This window comes from Pistacia vera, unplaced genomic scaffold, assembly GCF_008641045.1.
Source record: "Pistacia vera cultivar Batoury unplaced genomic scaffold, PisVer_v2 Contig875, whole genome shotgun sequence".
NCBI classification, from domain to species: Eukaryota; Viridiplantae; Streptophyta; class Magnoliopsida; order Sapindales; family Anacardiaceae; genus Pistacia; species Pistacia vera.
The window spans coordinates 185,016-203,286 of record NW_022196751.1 but is presented as its reverse complement, the minus strand read 5'-3'; the positions used below and the strand labels follow the sequence as shown (position 1 = coordinate 203,286).

At 32.8% G+C, this 18,271-nt stretch overlaps 1 protein-coding gene and 1 long non-coding RNA gene across 2 annotated transcripts; one reads left to right on the top strand and one right to left on the bottom strand.

Annotated features, from left to right (window-relative positions):
• Positions 1 to 1,032: 1,032 nt before the first annotated feature.
• Positions 1,033 to 4,092, top strand: LOC116119156 (zinc finger MYM-type protein 1-like). The gene is made up of 3 exons (XM_031405096.1): positions 1,033 to 1,066; positions 2,714 to 2,971; positions 3,134 to 4,092. Exons 1-3 carry the CDS (start codon positions 1,033 to 1,035, stop codon positions 4,090 to 4,092), a joined length of 1,251 nt encoding a protein of 416 aa, XP_031260956.1.
• Positions 4,093 to 14,408: 10,316 nt separating this feature from the next.
• On the bottom strand, positions 14,409 to 14,918 carry LOC116119149. The gene is made up of 3 exons (XR_004126333.1): positions 14,851 to 14,918; positions 14,694 to 14,774; positions 14,409 to 14,600 (listed from the first exon to the last, which is right to left on the bottom strand). It is a non-coding gene; the product is annotated as an uncharacterized LOC116119149 (long non-coding RNA).
• Positions 14,919 to 18,271: the final 3,353 nt, after the last annotated feature.

The window sequence follows — 18,271 nt, the reverse complement described above, 5'->3', positions numbered from 1 at the left end:
ATAGAGGAGTCAAGCATTCCTTTGATGACTTTCACTTGTCCAAAATGATTGTTTGAATGGATGGTTCTGCCTTTTGGGCTTAAGTAGACACCATCAATATTCCTGAGAAAAATGGATAAAGTCTTTGGAGACTTATCTAACTTTTATGTAGTCTATATTGATGATGTTTTTGTTTTTAGTAAGACCAAAGAAGAGCATGTAAATCATCTTAAACTGGTGATCAAAATGTTCCTTGATAATGGAATGATTATATCTGAAAGAAAGGTAGAATAGTTTAAGAACAAGGTGAAGTTCTTAGGCGTTGAGATTGGGGAAGGAGGTATTCAACTCCAAGAACATATCTCGAAGAAGTTGCTAGAATTCCCAGATGTGCTGGAAGACAAGCACATTTTATAACAATTTCTTGGATTAGCCAATTATATGCGCGAGTATGTTCCTAATCTCGCTAATGTAATCAATGGCTTGACGCTTAAGGTTAGTAATAAAGTGCCCTGGGTTTGGACACTTGAAGATACTAACTGTGTTAAGCGGACCAAAGCCTTGACAAAGCAATTAAAACCTTTAAAACTCTCGGAAGATGAGGATGTGCTTATTATAGAGAATGATGCGTCTCACTTATACTAGAGAGGTGTGCTTAAGGCTAAGGGTACTGATAATATTGAACGGATTGTTCGATATGCATCAGGAAAATTCTCTCCTACTAAGATAAACTATCATATTCATGAAAAGGAAGTTTTAGCAGCGAAAGAATGTATTGATCGATTTTGATTGTTTATAATCAGTCAAAAATTTACTTTAAGGACAGACTCTAAATATTTAAAAACTTTTATGAAACTGTCTTTAAAGGATGACAAAGCTAGACTAATCAGATGGCAAATTTGGTTTGCGAATTATAGAATCAAATTTGAATATATTTCTGGTAAATCTAACTTGATTGCTGACTTTTTGTCTAGACATTTCTCTGAAGAATTACAAGATAATGGCGAATAAGAAGGAAACTGGTAATCACTTCTCATGTTCCAAGTGTAAACAATGAGGACACTTGAGAAGAAATTGTCCCTTGAAGGTAATTTTGGCTCCAAGGGTTACTGCTAAAAAGGAAAAAAATTGTAAATAAGCAGGTGATCTCTACTCCTAAGTAGGTTACTGCAGCAAAGCAGGTTAAAGAAGGAAAGAGTTGAGATTATGACTCTGATACTTTGGAAAGAAGAAACCCAAAATTTCAACGCTTGAAAGTTACTTCTACGAAGGAAATTACTTTTGAAAATGAGGTTATTCCTTAGAAGCAAAAACAAAAAACTCCGAAGAAAGCAATAGTTTGCTGGTCCCAGGGGCGGATCCAGCATCCTTGAGGGTAGGCCTGGATTTTGAAAAAAAAATTGCAAATATTTATAATTAATTGTTTTTATATCAAAAAGGTACAAATATATATGGCCCACAATCAAAGTAATTGCTATAATATGTTAATGCAGCAATGTCAGGCTCACCCATCATAAATATTGCGGCTATGCTGGCCCACTAGTTTCATTATTATAAATATAATATATATATGCCGGCCAATCTCCATAGGACCACAACTTTTGTATCCCTAATTTAATTTAGTGAGTGTGCCTCTCTTTCTCTTTGTCTTACTGGCTCGGTTGAAGTTACAACTTTTGAAGACTATTTTCTATTTTATCAGTTTTAGGTATTTATATTACTTATTTTAGTTTAGTTTATTTTAGGGTTAAATCATATTTGTTTTTATGGAGGTTTTTTATTCTGATGAAAAAAAGTATGAATCTTGTGAGTTTGTTTTGTGTTTGTTTGATTTTGTAATTGGTTGAAAACATTATTATTAATTTGTGACTTTAGATATCACAAATACATTTATAAAATTAATTTTTTATATAATTAGAGGACAGCTTGCTTTGCACCAATCATTAATATATTGATAATGATATTTTTATTATTTTATGATGTGATTAGCTGACAAAGTATGCTCTAATAGTAATTAAATTAAATCTAGCTTATCTATGCCATTAATTTAAATAAGTCAAAAAATTGATTAGCAAATTATATAAGTTTTTAAATTTCACTAAAATGATTTTAAATATAAGAAAATTAACACAATAAAATGATTAATTAATTGCTAAAATAATATTTTAATTAGATCTAATTGTTACATCTAAAAACGTAATAAGTCAGTCCTTGTAATTTTATTAGTTAAAGTTTCATCGGTCTTTCTTTACATATATCATATTATCTTTTTTTTTATTATTTGATAGCTATGATATTCAATTATTTCAAGAGATTAAAGAAAATTCTAGTAGAAATTGTTGATGGAGACTTTACTGATATTGAGGTTAATCAAATCCCATTAGAAGAAGAAGTCCCACATCAGCAACAACAACACTAAGTAAAAGAAGCTCAACCTTCGGTCGGGATGTTCAATTTAGATGAGCTATAAACTGATCCAGGATTGAGGATACCAATTAATGAGATTTGTTGTACTGACAAACAAAATGAGGAAATTCGAAGAGTATACTTGTTGAAAGGTCCTTGCCAACCTAAAGATCGTAACTTTCCTTTCACTCTTTTCGGAGATAAAAGCATAGGTTTACACCAGAGTGGTACAAAGAAGGACCAAGTTGGATGGAATATAGTGTGGCAAAAGATTACATCTTTTGTTTAAATTGTTATCTTTTTAAAACTGATTATGGTGACCAAGCAGGTGGTGAAGTTTTTGTGAGTAAGGGATTTAATAATTGGAAAGATAAAGCAAAAGTGAAAAAACATGTTGGAGATCATTCTAGTACTCATAACCAATGTCATGCCAAGTGTGTTGATTTAATAAACCAAAGGCAACACATCGATGTAGATCTTGCTTGCATGTCGAAAAAGGTCAAATTGGACTATTGCATTAGATTTCTTTTACATCAAGGATTGGCATTTCATGGTCATGACGAGTCTGTTGAATCTGAAAATCAAGGTAACTTTATGGAACTATTGAAGTTTCTATCCAATCATAATGACAACATAAAAAAAGTTGTGCTAGAAAATGCTCCAAAAAACCATCAAATGACGACCCCCAACATCCAAAGGGAATTAACTAGTGTTTGTACTCATTTGACAACCAAAAAAATTGTTTCAGAAATTGTGAGAGATAAACAACCGTTCTCTTTACTAGTTGATAAATCTCGTGATGTGGCAGTGAAAGAACAAATGGCTATTGTTTTTCGCTATGTGGACAAAATAGGTTGTATTATTGAACGTTTTATCGGGGTTGTGCATCTTAAGAATACTTCTGCAAAGTCTTTGAAAATTGTAATAGATACCTTTTTTGTAAAGCATGGATTGAGTTTGACAAGTTTACGGGGGCAAGGTTACGATGGAGCAAGCAATATGAGAGATGAGTTCAATGGTTTGAAGACTTTGATATTGAGAGAAAATAAATTAGCTTTCTACATTCATTGTTTCTCTCATCAACTCCAACTGGCGCTAGTCAAAGTTATAAGTAACCATTCGGCATTGGGTGAATTTTTTCAATCTCTTTTTATGTTATCAAACACTATAGTGGCATCTTGTAAGCGCAGAGATCTTCTACGTGATAAACAATATGAAAACGTGATATCTTTGATTTCTAATGGTGATCTTCATATGGGACAAGGTTTGAATCAAGAATGCACTATTAAACAACCAGAAGATACACGTTGGGGTTCACACATAGGGACAATTCATAGTGTCATAAATTTATTTTCTTCTGTTGTTGATGTGCTTAGGGTGATTAAGATTGAAGGATACGATTCGCAAAACAAAAGTCAAGCAAGGAGTTTATTACGAATCATGGAGAATTTTGAATTCGTCTTTTTGTTATTCTTAATGAAAAGAGTATTAGGAATCACAAATGAACTGTCACAAGCATTACAAAGAAAAGATCATGATCTTCTTAATGCCATACAATTTGTACAAGTTTCGAAGCGTCGATTGCATAAAATGAGAAATGAAGACACTTGCTTCGACATATTGTTAAAAGAAGCTCCTGATATGTGCAAAGATACTGACATACCAATCTTGGAGAATATGGAAGATAACTTTGGGAGGACAAAATAGGGGATTGCGCCAAGTACGAATAAACGTCATTTTAAGGTGGAATTGATGTATACAGTTTTGGATAACATTCAAGAAGAACTCAATAATCATTTTGATGAAGTAAATATGAGGTTGCTTTAATGTATGACATCTCTTCATTCAAGTAACTCTTTTGTTGCATTTAACAAAGATAGATTACTTGAATTTGCAAAGTTTTATCCTACTGATTTTCCTTAACATAATATTTGGTTGCTCGATGATCAACTTGAAAACTATTATGAGGATGTTACCACCAGTGCCAATTTCACTCATGTCGAAGGGATTGCTGACCTTGCTAAAAAAAATGGTTGAGTTTAAGAAGGATGTTGCTTACAACAAAGTTTTCTTGCTTATTAAATTAGCATTGGTTTTGCCTGTGGCTACTGCAACAGTTGAAAGAGTGTTCTCTGTAGTGAATCTTGTGAAAAATAGTTTGCGTAATTGAATGGGAGACAACTGGATGAACAATTGCTTGGTGGTTTACATTGAAAAGGAAGTTTTTGCTACAATTGAAAATGATTATATCATTGAACACTTTCAGAATATATCGAAGCGGAAAATCGTGTTAAATTGAAGATCTTCAGGTATACCATTCTAACTTGCTTTCATATTTAAACAAACAATATTCATATATTCAAATCTTCAGGTATACTATTCTAACTTGATTTTTTGGTCAATACGCAGAGGATGTGTGGATCTTTAATCTAGACGGTTGAGTTTTGATATTAATGTTTGGATTTAGAGTTATTAAGCATGAAGTTTGATTGCTTCTCTGGTGATTTTAATCCATCTCTTTGTAAACTTTTATGTATTTTACTTGTGTTAGAGTTTCGATTTACCTCTAAATTTGTGTGGAATATTTTTGGTGGATTGTGATTGCTGTAAACTCTTTTGCTTAAGGTTTGGTGGTTTTTTTAAAAGTTTTTAAATTGTTGTTTGGCAAACAATGGCGGAGTCGTGGAGGCCCCCCAGGGGCAAAAATCCTAGCTCTGCCATTGGCTAGTCCTATAATCAAGAAGGACATGAACGAGCTTATTGCAAACGGCAAAAGACAAAAGCTTCTAAGGTTTCATCATCAGGCGCTGCAAGTGTGGTGATCCCACACACTCCACAAAAGCGGTTAATTGATGCGGATATTGGTGAGAGGTTTAGCTTTCAAGAAGGCTTAAGATTAACTCTGACTAGTCAAACACTCTAGGAGGATTTGGAAACCCAAATTAGAATCGCTTTAGCAACATGTCAAGAGGAAGTGCAACTCCAAAGGTGTTTAGAAAAGTTTGCAAGAAGGATAACTTGGCTGGAAGCTGACAAACTGTTTTATGAAGATGAGGAGTTTAGAGGAACTACTCTACTTTATGGAGCAGTAATTCAAAAAATCGAGGTAATGAGAAAATGTCATTTGTTTGACATGATGGATCTCAAACTCGAGAATTTAAATGATCTAATAGTGAAATTGGGAAAAACTGACTTGGCAGATTTAGTCTAAGGATTAGTAATTTATCCTAATGGCGTTATGGAATTGTACGTTCCATGGAAAACCTTTAGAAAAGGTTATTGCAAAAACCTTTTGAATCGAGGATGGATCGATGCAATCGAAATTGATGTACAAGAAGCAATGGTGGACCCGAATATGTCAGATGCAGTCACGCGGTTAAACAAACGCTTTGTGTATTAAATAGAAAGGTCGATACTTTCACTTGCATGATTACTTCTTCATTGCAAGAGAACTATAATGTTCAACCTGTACGGATATGGGAATTTCTTATAGGAGAACCATGGTGTCGAATTATGTTAGATAATGAGGTAAGAATGAGATCTTATGCGCTAGAAGAAATTTAAAGGAAGGAAGAGGATGATTGGACCAAGTTGCATATTGCAAAACTGCTACTAGTTAAATCTAAGCTGGAAGAGCTTGTTAAAGCAAATGCTACTGTCCATATCTATAATGGGATAGTGGTAGTTTTACCAAACAGGTATGCGACAATCCAAGATACACTCTTCAAACATAACCAAGCCTAGTTAAGAATGCTACTAGAAGGGTTTGATTTAGCCCATCTATCAAAACAAACTTTAATGGAAGGTATTATTGATCTTCTGATGTTGGTCTTAGCCCACGACCAAAAGGCCCAAGAAGAAAAAACTCTGAAAGATTTTATTGATCTTATAGAAATGGATAACTTCAAAGATTGATAAAAATCTAGAGAATGGAGATTTGGACAACCGAAAATGTCCAACATGTAAATATGTTGACGTGTATCAAACAAGCGGAAGATAATGCATGGACATCGAGGATTTTGCTGTCAGAATTCAACGATCCAGATTAAAAGAAGGCATTAGATATTGTGTATTGTCGTTTGTAATAATTATATTTTGATATGTAAAACGTGTAATGTAATAATTATATCTTTGTAAGACATGTGGACCCTAGTGTCATTATCTTTAAGATATATATTATTTTCTTATTAGTTTATTAGTCTTTGTTAATAGTTAGTCACCTTTAGTTCATGATTGATTAGATCTTTTGTTTTGTTTTGTTTTACGGATTCAATTCATTTCAAATCCGGACTTCTCTATATAAAGAAAAGCTTATGTACATTTTTATTCGAAGAAAAATCAATAATATTTTCAGTTTGTGAAAAAAATCATTATTTCAATCTCTTATTTTACTTTTGAATTGCATGCTCGAAGCAAAGAGAAATGTTCATTCAAGAAGATTGATACCCAGGTATGAATTAATCTTATCAATCTTTAAAACTGAATCTATGTGTTTTTCTTTCTAATTAATCAACTAAGTGTTTAGTTATTAATTGTAATAATATTTGTTAGATTGGGTATAACAAATATTATGTGGGTATAATGGTTCATTTAGCACATCTACACTAATATTTAGGCGTATTATAATACTTTATTCCTTTAATGCCAGGACCAATATAACGGAAATTCATTTTTTATTTTATAAATTTATATGATTTATTTAATTGGCACTTGTATAATAAATTTCTTCAATTCATTTTTATAATTTTATGCTTTTAACATTATAAGGGGTAATTTTGATAAAAATGAGAAATTCATTCTCCGTATATATAATAGATGCAAACTATAAGGGGTAGTTATGATATTATCCCTAACGGAACTGTTTAACATGGCCGGTTGAAGAGTAATAAGTATTTGCCCAGAAAAATTTCCTCCAGTGGTCAGATTCAGATTAGATGGGAAACTACAATACATTTCTGTATTGTAGCCAAAGCCCAGTATAAGATTCTGATTGCTGAAACATAATGAGACCAATTTGGAAGGTTCAGGGCCTTAGATTTCCTCCCCTAGGCCCATATTCTTTATTTTTAACTTGGAAAGGCTTTTCCTGGTCCAAAACAAGCCCAATTGATCCAATGGGTATCGTTGATCTTGATTTGGGGTTTTAAGCCGTTGAATAACTCCATCACCAGGGTGAGAGAGCCATCCTACTGTAGAATTGGATTTTGGCTACAAGTCATGGATCGTAGTTGGGTTGGGTTTGGTTATTATGGGCTTCACTCTGAACGTGAGGTCAATTCCGTTGACAGACACAAACGTAATCAATAAAGGTCAATTCTTGTTACAATTGAAAAATCCTATCCTATTCCATTATCGTATCCTAAAAATCTTAAAATATATTTATTTTAATATTTTTAAAATCTAATTATATTTTATTCAACTCAAAATATTAATAATTATTTTTCTCGTAAAAATAACTAAACTCAATTCAATTTTACTTTTTCTAAAATACTATTTTAATAAACATTGGAATAGTGAACCAGTGGGAGCCTTAAGTGTCATATATATTGGGGGTTATGAATTATGATTATTTCACCCTTCAGATTTGGACAAATTCATTTAACCCAAAGATTTAAGAAAGTGACACTTTTCACCTTGAAATTTTCAACATATGACAATCATTCAAAAAGCTGGAGAAAGTCTTAATAACGTCGATAAAACGGCCAAGTATGCTCCAAATATTTGCACTAATTAAGAAAAGCTTTGGTGCTGCATTTTTGTGCCTAAAATTACGAATACTAGAATGATTGAAAATTTTCTAATTTAACGTTTGAGTAATACTAATTTATCTGCAATCTTCTTTATTCAAAGTTGGTGACCAAGATGAATAGAAAATAAAAATCGATCCAATTTTAAAAAATGTACTTTAGGATCATGCATATTGTTTCAACATTCTTGTGTCATATTTTCTCCTTCTCTTTTGACTTCTTATCCCCAGTTATATTCTACTGTAATAAAATATAACTTAAAACTTGTAATATACAGAGCAAAACGCTTACAGTTATTATAGAACTTTAATATACAAATATAAAAACTTTTATAAATTAACTTAAAAATATATTCTGACCTCTTGATTCTATTGGATTAGGTCCATTATCAAAACCCAAGTATAGTCGAAGAAGTGAGTTGGCTTAACCTCTTGAACCAAGTTGCCAAGTAGGCAAATGGCCAAGTGGCCAAGTGGAATGAGTGGTGGAGATTTAGCCAAGTGACTAGATGGTAGTCAAGTTTTGAATGAGTGGTCACGGTTCAACCAAACGGTGACTTCATGGCCAAGAGAAGTGGATGGCTAGGGTTCACTCTTAATGGCTATAAATAGCAGGGCATTGGTTATGGTTTTAGGCATCCCAAAATTGAAAGAATTTGCATTCTCCAATTTTAGAGAGAATTGTCATTTGTTATTCTCCTTATATTTAGAAAGAAGGTGTTATAATACTTATTTTTAATTGAATAATGATATATGCATTAACTAAAACTATACTAATGTGGCAGACCTCTTTTATTGTCATGTCAGTTCCAAAAAAAAAAAAAAAATTTCAAAATTTAAATTGTTAGTACTTGAATTGGTATAATCCTCATACATTTGCCCGTGGTTTTTCTCTCAATTTGTTTGACAGTTTTCCATGTAAATTGTTCATGTCTCAATTTCTACTATGTTGCATGGTTGTTAATATCCTACAATACCCGATACGTATCATACGATACGATTCGATACAGGTCGCCAACGATACGTATCAGAGAGTGTATCCTAAACCATTCGATACGTTGATATGTATCCTACGATACGATACGTATCCTTTCGTATCCTTGAAAATATCAATATAAATCGATACGATTTTATTAATTTGGGCTAAAGGTCAAAAAAAAATTTCGGGTCGAAATCGGGTCACCCAACACGATTTACTAAAACCTGTCCAAATTTACCTATTTTGCATGAAGAAAGTGAAGAGGAATATGTATTGTCCATTTTACATGATAATAATATATAAGTAGAGACATAGATATTGACATTGATCTTGGAATTTTGTGATTAATTTTGATTATGTAATACCGTAATTTAAAGCCAATAATATCACAAAATTCTTTAATTAATCTTGGAGATTATATTAATTTTTAGAAAATTTTGATTATTTTATTAATTTTTTTTGAAAAAGATGTATCTTACGATACGATACGATACGCGATACACGATTCAAAAAATTAAGTTTTCGATACATGATACGATACACTATTTGATAACCATGCTCTGTTGTGTGATACTGTTTCGACCCTCTCTTTCCTGACAGATTCCGCCCCTGGTTACATATTTCCACATCTCCTCGAATTCTCTTGCACCATTCGTGGAAATTATTAATACTATCTATCATGGTTGTTAGTATCCTACGATACCCGATACGTATCATACGATACGATTCGATACAGCTCGCCAATGATACATATCAAAGAGTGTATCCTAAACCATTCAATACGTTGATATGTATCATACGATACGATATGTATCTATTCGTATCCTTAAAAATATCGATATAAGTCGATACGACTTTATTAATTTGGGCCAAAGGTCCAAAAAAAATTTCAGGTCGAAACCGGGTCACCCAACCTGATTCACTAAAACCTGTCCAAATTTACCTATTTTGCATGAAGAAAGTGAAGAGGAATATGTATTACCCATTTTACATGATAATAATAATATAAGTGGAGATATAGATATTGACAATGATCTTGGAATTTTGTGATTAATTTTGATTATGTAATACCGTAATTTAAAGTTAATAATAACACAAAATTCTTTAATTAATCTTGGGGATTATATTAATTTTTAGAAAATTTTGATTATTTTATTAATTTTTTTTAAAAAAGCGTGTTTTACGATATGATACGCGATACACGATTCAAAAAATTAAGTTTTTGATACACGATACGATATAACCATGCTATCTATAATCTAAGGCGTGAAAAATGTAATTAAAAAGAGGTGGAGGCCTACAANCCTCTTTTATTGTCATGTCAGTTCCAAAAAAAAAAAAAAAATTTCAAAATTTAAATTGTTAGTACTTGAATTGGTATAATCCTCATACATTTGCCCGTGGTTTTTCTCTCAATTTGTTTGACAGTTTTCCATGTAAATTGTTCATGTCTCAATTTCTACTATGTTGCATGGTTGTTAATATCCTACAATACCCGATACGTATCATACGATACGATTCGATACAGGTCGCCAACGATACGTATCAGAGAGTGTATCCTAAACCATTCGATACGTTGATATGTATCCTACGATACGATACGTATCCTTTCGTATCCTTGAAAATATCAATATAAATCGATACGATTTTATTAATTTGGGCTAAAGGTCAAAAAAAAATTTCGGGTCGAAATCGGGTCACCCAACACGATTTACTAAAACCTGTCCAAATTTACCTATTTTGCATGAAGAAAGTGAAGAGGAATATGTATTGTCCATTTTACATGATAATAATATATAAGTAGAGACATAGATATTGACATTGATCTTGGAATTTTGTGATTAATTTTGATTATGTAATACCGTAATTTAAAGCCAATAATATCACAAAATTCTTTAATTAATCTTGGAGATTATATTAATTTTTAGAAAATTTTGATTATTTTATTAATTTTTTTTGAAAAAGATGTATCTTACGATACGATACGATACGCGATACACGATTCAAAAAATTAAGTTTTCGATACATGATACGATACACTATTTGATAACCATGCTCTGTTGTGTGATACTGTTTCGACCCTCTCTTTCCTGACAGATTCCGCCCCTGGTTACATATTTCCACATCTCCTCGAATTCTCTTGCACCATTCGTGGAAATTATTAATACTATCTATCATGGTTGTTAGTATCCTACGATACCCGATACGTATCATACGATACGATTCGATACAGCTCGCCAATGATACATATCAAAGAGTGTATCCTAAACCATTCAATACGTTGATATGTATCATACGATACGATATGTATCTATTCGTATCCTTAAAAATATCGATATAAGTCGATACGACTTTATTAATTTGGGCCAAAGGTCCAAAAAAAATTTCAGGTCGAAACCGGGTCACCCAACCTGATTCACTAAAACCTGTCCAAATTTACCTATTTTGCATGAAGAAAGTGAAGAGGAATATGTATTACCCATTTTACATGATAATAATAATATAAGTGGAGATATAGATATTGACAATGATCTTGGAATTTTGTGATTAATTTTGATTATGTAATACCGTAATTTAAAGTTAATAATAACACAAAATTCTTTAATTAATCTTGGGGATTATATTAATTTTTAGAAAATTTTGATTATTTTATTAATTTTTTTTAAAAAAGCGTGTTTTACGATATGATACGCGATACACGATTCAAAAAATTAAGTTTTTGATACACGATACGATATAACCATGCTATCTATAATCTAAGGCGTGAAAAATGTAATTAAAAAGAGGTGGAGGCCTACAAGTTCAATTATCAACATCGGAGATCTTCGATGTTCAAAATTGTGCGAAAGCGAAGCATGCAGCTGTTTTTCATTGGCTTCTCAAAACAGAGGGAAAGTCAAATTATATGATTATAGTGATAAGAATATTGAGTTCATTCAGTTTGTGCATGTTTTTAATCATGCAAATATATCGATTTGAAATTAACATGATGGACTTCCTTTTATTAGTTTCCACGAAACAGGTCATCCATGAAGTTGTTGGATTCTTTCAAAAGCTTAATACGCCGTCTGTAATCGGACTTTAAGAGACAAGGATGGTTATCTTTAAGATATTGCCGTCAAACGAGATCATAATTAACATGCTTTTTGAGGCGATGCATCTCAAAAACAAAACAACTAAAACTATTATGTAAGCCGGGTCAGACACTCGTGTTCAACTCAAGACTTTGAAACTTTTGCGTATAGTTTTTGCTCCCAGACAAAATGTGGATACAGTGCAACAACTATTAAAGGCTTAATAATTTTTGGGTATATATATATATATATATATATATATATAAAACTTATACTAATTCAAGAGAAATTAACTGGTAAGCAATGTTACAGTAGCTTTATAGTAGTATGTTTCCAACAACAACTATAACCAGTGAAAAATCAAATACAGGAACATAGAAAAAGGTGAGCTAGGCATGCGCTTCTAGCTGTATCGTAGTAAAATTCCTATTTCCAAAGGAAAACTAGACTTACGTGAGACATTTGATCGCTCTCTCCACAGTCCAGTCTTAAGTCTTAACAACATATCTATCTCAGAATGTGATCTGACCTTAACCTTGTGGAAGTTGGGATGGGTTGGCACTTGCTATATTACATAATAAATTGTGGGTGCTCACAAAATATATATATATATATATATATATCATATGAGATATTTGGGTCAGTTTGTGTACACTTTAATTAATCTTTCAGAATCCTAAAACTGTTAATCAGATAAGAGTTTCACTATTTTCGTTAATACTGAGAAAAGTCGAATTTAGAAACTTATAGAATCTCTTTTCGCTTTTTTACTATCAACAATCCAATGATGATTATACTCAGGATTTATTATGAGTACTCTTTCTCAGTATTTTCTTTTCATTTCTTTTCTGTTTTATTTGTTTTTAAAAAGAAATTCATTCTTTGTTCTTCTCCTTGAAATTCAATGCATTATACTTGTCAAATATAAGGTTACTGTGCTTGTATAGTAGTATCTTTCCGACAACAGTTATAGGCGTTGAAAATAATTTTAATAAACGTGAAGTCCACTAGTCCACCGAACGTGAACCTGAATATTTCTCCTTAGAATTATAAACAAACATGGCTTCTACATTCTTCAAAATCAACGTGATTAATGCTAATTTTCTACACGCAAACTCTATATAGATTAGATGTGAGACATAATTATTAAAGGATTCTATTCTATTAATTAAATTTGTTAACTCCAGTTTGACTTATTACCCTCCAATTATTGTAGTTAAAAAGTTTTACCGAGATTCATAACAATTGCACTGTATTAAGTTGATCGAGCAAGAGCAGCGATTGGAGCGTTCTTTCTGTTTTAATTAGAGGGACTGATTACCTAATATAATTGACTAATAACAAAGTTTACCTTTTTTCTAAAATCTCTTTTATTACGTCAAAACATCATCGGTGGATTATAATTAATGATGGATAATTATAAAATATGTTGCACTTTTAAGTTTTATATGGTTTTATATGCATAAGTTAAAATACTATGACTTGAATTTTTTTGACACCATATGGAGGCTCCAAACGGGATCGTAATAGTAAAAAATACTACTCTAATATTAAATGGGGCGATATTTGGAGAAGTCTACATCTTAAACAATATTGGATTGGAATGGACCAAAGTGCTATGAATTGATTATAAAAAAACTATTTTCAGTTCAGTGTTAATGTAAATCCATGCTACAGTAATTTCAATGACAGATACATAGAACAGAAATAACAGAAATAAGATAACAAAGCCATCAGAAATCCTTTAAGGAAAAGTGGAATACAATTCAACAAATAAAGCAATCCTCTTACAATTAGATTACACAGCTAGAAATTACAAAATCATACTCCCCATTACAAGAAAATATGACAATTACATTACAACAAACAACTACATCTTAGCATTAAGAGAATGAAATCATAATTAATCCTTTGATAGAGATAGTAGAGATCATCGAGACCCTTCAGCGCACAGTATATCGAAATTTTGTCGTCGCATTAATTTTGTCACGATGATCTCTTCTGGTTCTCTAAATGTTGTTGATCAAGGTGCCTGCCAATAGAAGCCAAATGAAATATAGTAAGATTGTATATAATTTAGTAAAGGCAAAGATATCATATCTGTCAGTGAAATTTGGAATCAAGAAAACCTTACCTAGGTGGGAAGTTAGTTTTTTTTTTTCACTTTAATTTGCCACTAGAAAGAGCTCAAATTGTCTGAACCAAAGTAATTAACAATGTCAAGTCTCTGGCTGTCATCTGTGCCCCATAACTGATTGGTATTATCCTGAAACTGATTGATTATCAAAGTTTGCTCCTGATTAGGTAACAGGAAATTTGGTCCAATACGTGTAGAACTCTCTGCCGGGAAAGATGTGAGCTGGGTGGAGCTGGATTCTAGAACAGCTGGTAATTGAAAATCCAAGCTGCGAGTCTTCTGAAATCAATTCATGACTTTAATTACTAAATGAAAATTAATTAAAGATAAGATGACAGAACCGTACACTGATATTCATGGATACTTAATTACCTCCTGGGCAAGTGTGTGTGAGTCGGAGTCCACTTCAAAGTCATATATGGGACTTACAGAAGCAAGTTTTGCTGCAAGGAACTGAAGATGAGAATGAATATTAGTGGCAGTGGGGTACCAAAATAAGTTGAAGTAAATGAAATCACAATTCAATTACCTCCACTTGAATCTGTAGGACTTGGACATATTTAATTATCTGATCCAGTATGAGAGCCTTTCCAATCATCTGTTATAATTAATTAAGAAGGAAAAAGTTTCCATGACAACTAACTCCTGTGATCTTTCTGGTGAAGAAAAATAAAAAAAGCAAATTGGGAATTAAACCCGACCAAAAACTCAAAACTACTAGTCGTTTATGATTTGTACCAGGCCAATATGATCTTGGCACCAATTAAGTTGGTGTTACAAAGAGATTTTGATTCTTCTCTCTTCGTAAGTAGGACATAAAAATCATGTAAAAATATATAGAATGTCACCTTGTCACATCCTGGAACAAGTGATTGCAGTAGCTTCATCCTTATTCTGATTTTCTCTCTTCTTGCCTGAAAAATATTCATTTAATAAAGAAAAAATTCATTCAGGGGTTGAAAATTAAAGAGGATGACTTTAGACAAGAGGTCTCAAGGTTAATTTGTAGGGTTTACAGGTTAACTACCCTCTCAGCTAAGCTATGACTGTCAGTGGCTTCACCCCTCCTTGCTCTCACATGAACATAACCACTTGAAGCTTCTTCAGGAGCTTTCTTCTGTTTCTTTGCACCACGTTTGGTCCTTCTCTCATCGGTCTTTTTCCAAATAAAATAAAAAATGAAACGAAAACAGAATAAGCTGATCAAATTCACTCAGTTTCAAAGCAGGTTCGTGAAATCAAAAAGATTATTCGAGTTTTAAAATGTACCTTTCTGTCCATATTCTTTCTCTTTTCCTCCATTGGGCTTCGGTTCTCCCCCTGAGTAACTTGATCAACACGGGGACCAAGTAGCTGGTCAACCACCATGGCTGATGAATTTGAATCATGTTTTACAACTACTGTTGACAAAGAAGTATCAGAAATACACGAAAAAGGAATGGAGTTTTCGTAAAGAGGGGTAGTTTCATGGATTTGAGCATGCAAAGGAATCTCCTGAAGATATTCATGATTATTAGGCAGCATCGTTTCAGAAAAACAGCTATTAAAGGTTCCTTCCTCATTGAAGCTAGACATGTTGTTCGAGGAGTCTGGCCCGAGAAACGAGCCAAGAACAAAAGCAGGATCCTGATCATTAGAAAAGGCTGCCATTTGACTGATTGGAATTAAATGAAAAGCTGTGAGTGAGAGAAAATTTAATAAGATGGATGATGATAAACACAGTGTAGAAGGAGCAGGAGATGGTCAATAACATGTCTGTGACAGGATCGTGTCAACATATATATAGAGAGAGAAGAGAGTTTAGAGAAAAAACATTAATTGATGTGATTTCTCTTTGTCTTGGCTTGCATTTTAGGAATATTGTCCATTTATTCCGAGCAAAATTACTAGTGTTTTGGATTTTTCGGGAAGGATGGAATTTCTTATCTTGTCATGAAATTAGATAATTTAGAGATAGTTGACAAAAAAATGTTTTAATGTTATTTCACATCATTTCCTGATTATAGCAACATAATCTACCATCAAATAGACAATAGATGAATCTCTGCGTGCATATCTTGTCAAGAAGAACTACATATGTATCCAGTCCCATTCATTTGTTTGGTAGTTTAATTAGCCATTCTTAAAGAAGATTTTATCACAATATAAAAACTTATAAGAGAAACAAATAGTACAACAGAATAGATTAAAGGATTATTCCTCATGTAACACCATGAGATTTATTTATTTATTCAAGTTATTTGTTGAATTTTACTTCAAATTTATATTCTACTCAATGTTACAAATCCAAAATTTTATTTTATCTCAAGATATGTAATATATTTGAGATAACCCAGATAAATAGAACAAATTAGGAATAGTATGAATAAATGCTCAATTTCTCATATGAGCATCTCGATTTGAGTGAGGGTCGTCGGTGGCTTGCATTTCTCTTTGTCGGACAAATAAAATACAGCAATGTGTTTATTAATTTTTGTAGGATATTTCCAGCATACTTCCTCTGCTTAAAACTAAACCTACACGAAAACAAGTTGAGCTCTTATTCATGCATGTACCGTCCTTCTGTTCTGTCTCTCTTAAACTTTGTAGCCTTTATCTTTCTCTTTCCCATTCCTTTTTTTCAATTTGCCATGTGGGTGGGGCTAATACAGAATTCAGAATCGGAAGTAAGTGAAGCTGAGTCAAGAACTATGACAACTGTCCCTCTCATATTGTCTGAAGAAACATGTTGATGTGTGATTTTGACACCAACTAAATGTAATTAAAAGACACGAATAGGGAGCACGTCTCTTACATTAACGTGCTACATGATTGTATTTAGATGGTTACTGAACTTACCTAAACTTTAACTACTTATGTTGACAGAGTTTTGTGTCAGCCCACTTTTTTCAGGCATAACATAACATAATCTTGCTCTGGCAAGTTTCACACTCACACGGAAATTAGTCATGTGGAAATAAAATATCACACTATATCTATCAGATGGAACTGTGCATGGACTTGGAAAAGACGGGGATCCAAAGAACATACTCCACTTGGATTCGCCTGGAAAAAAATCTGACATTACGTAATGCTGCTTTCGTATTTTGGCGTCAATATTACTTGTTAAATTTTAATTAATTTAATTTTTAAATATTTTTTCAGTTTGGGCCGCTAGATCGGCTTGACCTGTTGTCACGCATGCGGCCCAAACTGCTCGCATTGCAGCAGCCATGGCTGCTCGAATGTTACCATCTTCCCCTGAATTTTTTCATTTCTTCATCACAAATTTCATTCAGCAATTTTTTATCAAAATTTAAAACCCAATGACAAAATAACATCAGTAAGATCAATAACAAAGCTGAAAATTATTTATAGAATATAATTTAAATTATCGATAGATAGATAATTCTAAATCCTCTGCACCATGTCTTCTGTTATGCCTAAAAAATCAAAGCTGATATAAGCTCATGCCAGTAAGGACAATCAGAGTTCAGAAAGGCATTGTGTCATCTAAGCTACGTCGTGCAAGGACGGAAGAGATAAGACTATCGTTAGTGTGGCAGGTGAGAGCCAGGCTTGTGAGTGGTTAGGAATTGTCCACTTGCCCAAGCCTACGCGATGTAGGGATGTCTCCTGTGTAGACAACCAATGGGAAGTGGGTTAGAAATTGTACCATACATATTCGACTGCAGAATCATGATTACTATCTTGAATCCTCCGACTATAAATATATGGCTCCTCTCTCATTTATGGGACTGACTTATCTTTAGTTTTCAAAAGCGCACACACACACACACACACACACACACCTGCTCGATTGCAGAATCATGATTACTATCTTGAATCCTCCGACTATAAATATATGACTTCTCTCTCATTTACGAGATTGACTTATCTTTAGTTTTCAAAAGCACACACACACACTCTCTCTCTCTCTCTCTCTCTCTCTCTCTCTCTCTCTCTCTCTC

What these genes read in the sequence shown, in the direction of transcription:
- LOC116119156 (XM_031405096.1), top strand. Translation starts at nt 1,033, where the DNA reads ATGAGGACACTTGAGAAGAAATTGTCCCTTGAAG. An exon ending in GAAGAAATTGTCCCTTGAAG is followed by an intron (nt 1,067 to 2,713) that starts GTAATTTTGGCT and finishes GTGACCAAGCAG; the next exon opens with GTGGTGAAGTTTTTGTGAGT. An exon ending in TGTTGAATCTGAAAATCAAG is followed by an intron (nt 2,972 to 3,133) that starts GTAACTTTATGG and finishes AAATTGTTTCAG; the next exon opens with AAATTGTGAGAGATAAACAA.